The sequence below is a fragment of the Oncorhynchus keta genome, unplaced genomic scaffold (genome assembly GCF_023373465.1).
Source record: "Oncorhynchus keta strain PuntledgeMale-10-30-2019 unplaced genomic scaffold, Oket_V2 Un_scaffold_17573_pilon_pilon, whole genome shotgun sequence".
Lineage (NCBI taxonomy): Eukaryota > Metazoa > Chordata > Actinopteri > Salmoniformes > Salmonidae > Oncorhynchus > Oncorhynchus keta.
Genome location: NW_026290825.1, coordinates 775,685 through 779,467, shown reverse-complemented (window position 1 = coordinate 779,467; position 3,783 = coordinate 775,685). Strand labels below are relative to the sequence as shown.

The following is a 3,783-nucleotide window of genomic DNA, read 5'->3' as shown; positions in this document are numbered from 1 at the left end:
GTCATACTGTCTGTTACCCCTAGTTATACTGTCTGTTACCCCTAGTCATACTGTCTGTTACCCCTAGTCATACTGTCTGTTACCCCCTAGTCATACTGTCTGTTACCCCTAGTCATACTGTCTGTTACCCCTAGTCATACTGTCTGTTACCCCCTAGTCATACTGTCTGCTACCCCTAGTCATACTGTCTGTTACCCCTAGTCATACTGTCTGTTACCCCTAGTCATACTGTCTGTTACCCCCTAGTTATACTGTCTGTTACCCCTAGTCAAACTGTCTGTTACCCCCTAGTCATACTGTCTGTTACCCCTAGTCATACTGTCTGTTACCCCTAGTCAAACTGTCTGTTACCCCCTAGTCATACTGTCTGTTACCCCCTAGTCATACTGTCTGTTACCCCCTAGTCATACTGTCTGTTACCCCCTAGTCATACTGTCTGTTACCCCCTAGTCATACTGTCTGTTACCCCCTAGTTATACTGTCTGTTACCCCCTAGTCATACTGTCTGTTACCCCCTAGTCATACTGTCTGTTACCCCCTCGTCAAACTAAGATACTTCACATAGTCTAAAATACTTCACATAGTCTAAAATACTTCACATAGTCTAAGATACTTCACATAGTCTAAAATACTTCACATAGTCTAAAATACTTCACATAGTCTAAGATACTTCACATAGTCTAAGATACTTCACATAGTCTAAAATACTTCACATAGTCTAAGATACTTCACATAGTCTAAGATACTTCACATAGTCTAAGATACTTCACATAGTCTAAAATAGTTCATACAGTCTTAAGATACTTCATTCTTGTCTAAGATACTTCACATAGTCTAAGATACTTCACATAGTCTAAGATACTTCACATAGTCTAAAATAGTTCACATAGTCTAAAATAGTTCATACAGTCTTAAGATACTTCATTCTTGTCTAAGATACTTCATTCTTGTTTTAAATACTTCATATTTGACTGCAACATTTTGAGAATATACAGTACCAGTCAAAAGTTTGGACACACCTACTCATTAAGGGTTTTTATTTTTACTATTTTCTACATTGTAGAATAACAGTAAAGACATCAAAACTATGAAATAACACATATGGAATCATGTAGTAACCAATTAAGTGTTGCAGACAAAAATATATATTTTATATCTTAGATTCTTCAAATAGCCACCCTTTGCCTTGATGACAGCTTTGCACACTCTTGGAATTCTCTCAACCAGCTTCATGAGTTAGTCACCTGGAATGCATTTCAATTAACAGGCCCTATTTGGTAAAAGACCAAGTCCATATTATGGCAAGAACAGCTCAAATAAGCAAAGAGAAACGACAGTCCATCATTACTTTAAGACATGAAGGTCAGTCAATCTGGAAAATTTCAAGAACTTTGAAAGTTTCTTCAAGTGCAGTTGCAAAAACCATCAAGTGCTATGATGAAACTGGCTCTCACGAGGACAGCCACAGGAAAACAAGGCCCCGATTTACCTCTGCTGCAGAGGATAAATTAGATTTACCATGGCTAACTTGTATCTAACTATTGTTGTGTCTCTCTGTGTTTCAGATCTTCTATGACCTGGTCAGGCAAATCAACAGGAAAACCCCAGTACCTGGGAAGACACGCAAAAAGTCCAACTGTCAGCTCCTCTAATACACAGCTGCTCTGTCGCACTGAGCCAGGTGAGAACCACTTGTAGGAGTCAGAATGCCACTGCCTAATTGAAAAGACAGTTGTAGGCATTTGGCTGTGGCCTCCTTGTCTTAAACCTGAGGAATATAGTAAGAACTTCTCCCTCTCATATCAAGAGACATCATATGGTTCAGTTAGAAGTGTCATTCATGTCTCTATACCTCTCTCTCTCTCCTCTCTCTCTCTCCTCTCTCTCTCTCTCTCTCTCTCTCTCTCTCTCTCTCTCTCTCTCTCTCTCCCTCTCTCTCTCCCCTCTCTCTCCTCTCTGTCTCTCTCTCCTCTCTCTCTCTCCTCTCTCTCTCCCCTCTCTCTCCTCTCTGTCTCTCTCTCTCTCCTCTCTCTCTCCTCTCTCTCTCTCTCTCTCTCTCTCTCTCTCTCTCCTCCCTCCTCTCTCTCTCTCTCTCTCTCTCTCTCTCTCTCTCTCTCTCTCTCTCTCTCCCCCTCTCTCTCTCTCTCCCTCTCTCTCTCTCCCCTCTCTCTCTCTCTCTCCTCCCTCTCTCTCTCTCTCTCTCTCTCCTCCTTCTCTCTCGCTCTCCCTCCTCCTCTCTCTCTCTCTCTCTCTCTCTCTCTCTCTCTCTCTCTCTCTCTCTCTCTCTCTCTCTCTCTCTCTCCTCTCTCTCTCTCTCTCTCTCTCTCTCTCTCTCTCTCTCTCTCTTCTCCTCCTCTCTCTTTATCCATCTCCTCTCTCTTTCTCTCTCATTCCTGTCTCTCTCCATCTACCCACCTTCTCTCTCTCTCTCTCTCTACTACCCACCTTCTCTCTCTCTACCTACCTTCTCTCTCTCTCTACCCACCTTCTCTCTCTCTCTACCCACCTTCTCTCTCTCTCTACCCACCTTCTCTCTCTCTCTACCCACCTCTCTCTCTACCCACCTCTCTCTCCCACCCTCCTCTCTCTCTCTCTCTCTCTCTCTCTCTCTCTCTCTCTCTCTCTCTCTCTCTCTCTCTCTCTACCCACCTCTCTCTCTCTCTACCCCCCTCTCTCTCTCTCTCTCTCTCTCTCTCTCTCTCTCTCTCTCTCTCTACCCACCTCTCTCTCTCTCTCTCTCTCTACCCACCTCTCTCTCTCTCTCTCTCTCTCTCTCTACCCAACTCTCTCTCTCTCTACCCACCTCTCTTTCTCTCTCTCTACCCACCTCTCTCTCTCTCTCTCTCTCTCTACCCACCTCTCTCTCTCTCTCTCTCTCTACCCACCTCTCTCTCTCTCTCTCTCTCTCTACCCACCTCTCTCTCTCTCTCTCTCTCTCTACCCACCTCTCTCTCTCTCTCTCTCAGGTCTGATTTGCTGCTGTCTCTCTCAGCAGTGCCAGCATTCCGACGTTACTAAAACCTAACATGGAATGGATTTTCCTGTGTGGTGACGCCCCTTTAACATCAACAACCAACAAACAAACCGACCAACGGATTCAAAGCTACAATACATCAGTTTTTACACACAGATTAACCATTATCACTCTCCAGTGTCACGAGAACAAGATTTCTACTTAGAAATATAGATATTCCAACTGTATCAAACTGAAATGGAAAAATGAAATGGGTAAATAGGTAAATAGGTAAATCAGTCAATATGAACCAAAATAAAATCCCAATCCCCCAACACACAGTGTTATTGCTAACGGAGACAGTAGCCGTAGAAACGGATGTCTAACCAGAATGTGCACGTTGCCACGGTGATGCGGTATTTATTAAGCACCTCTATATTAGCCAGAGAGAAAAAGACCCAAAGTCCCAAAGAGGCACCTAATATAGTTCAGTTCATACAGATAAACTTGCTCCTGGGGGTTTATTTTCTAACTTGTTTTATTTTCCTTCGATCATTCAACATAATTTCTCTGTCTTTTTTCTGTCTTTTTATTTTTTATTTTAAATGACTAGTTTTGTCTCTGCTGAGAGATGCTCTACTGCGACAGCTATTGAGTTTTATTTGAGGAGTAAACCTGTGGATACAACAGTGATGATTATATGTGTAAAAAGAGAAGAAAAAAAAGTAATGTTTTTTTCAGTAACTATCATATTGTCTTTTAGCCTGATGATGGTGCCTTCAAATAGCGTTTTTCTTTCTTTCTGGAGAATCTAACTATAACTATTCAAT

The 3,783-nt window shown here is 42.5% G+C and overlaps 1 protein-coding gene across 1 annotated transcript in view; it reads left to right on the top strand.

Moving 5' to 3' along the window:
* LOC127927765 (ras-related protein Rap-1b) overlaps positions 1-3,533 on the top strand; it is a 58,899-nt gene extending 55,366 nt beyond the window's left edge. Inside the window, exons 6-7 of the mRNA XM_052514459.1 lie at positions 1,566-1,681; positions 2,967-3,533. Coding sequence (XP_052370419.1) covers positions 1,566-1,652 — 87 coding nt within the window. The 3' untranslated portion in view covers positions 1,653-1,681; positions 2,967-3,533. The remainder of the gene's footprint in view (positions 1-1,565; positions 1,682-2,966) is intronic.
* Positions 3,534-3,783: the final 250 nt, after the last annotated feature.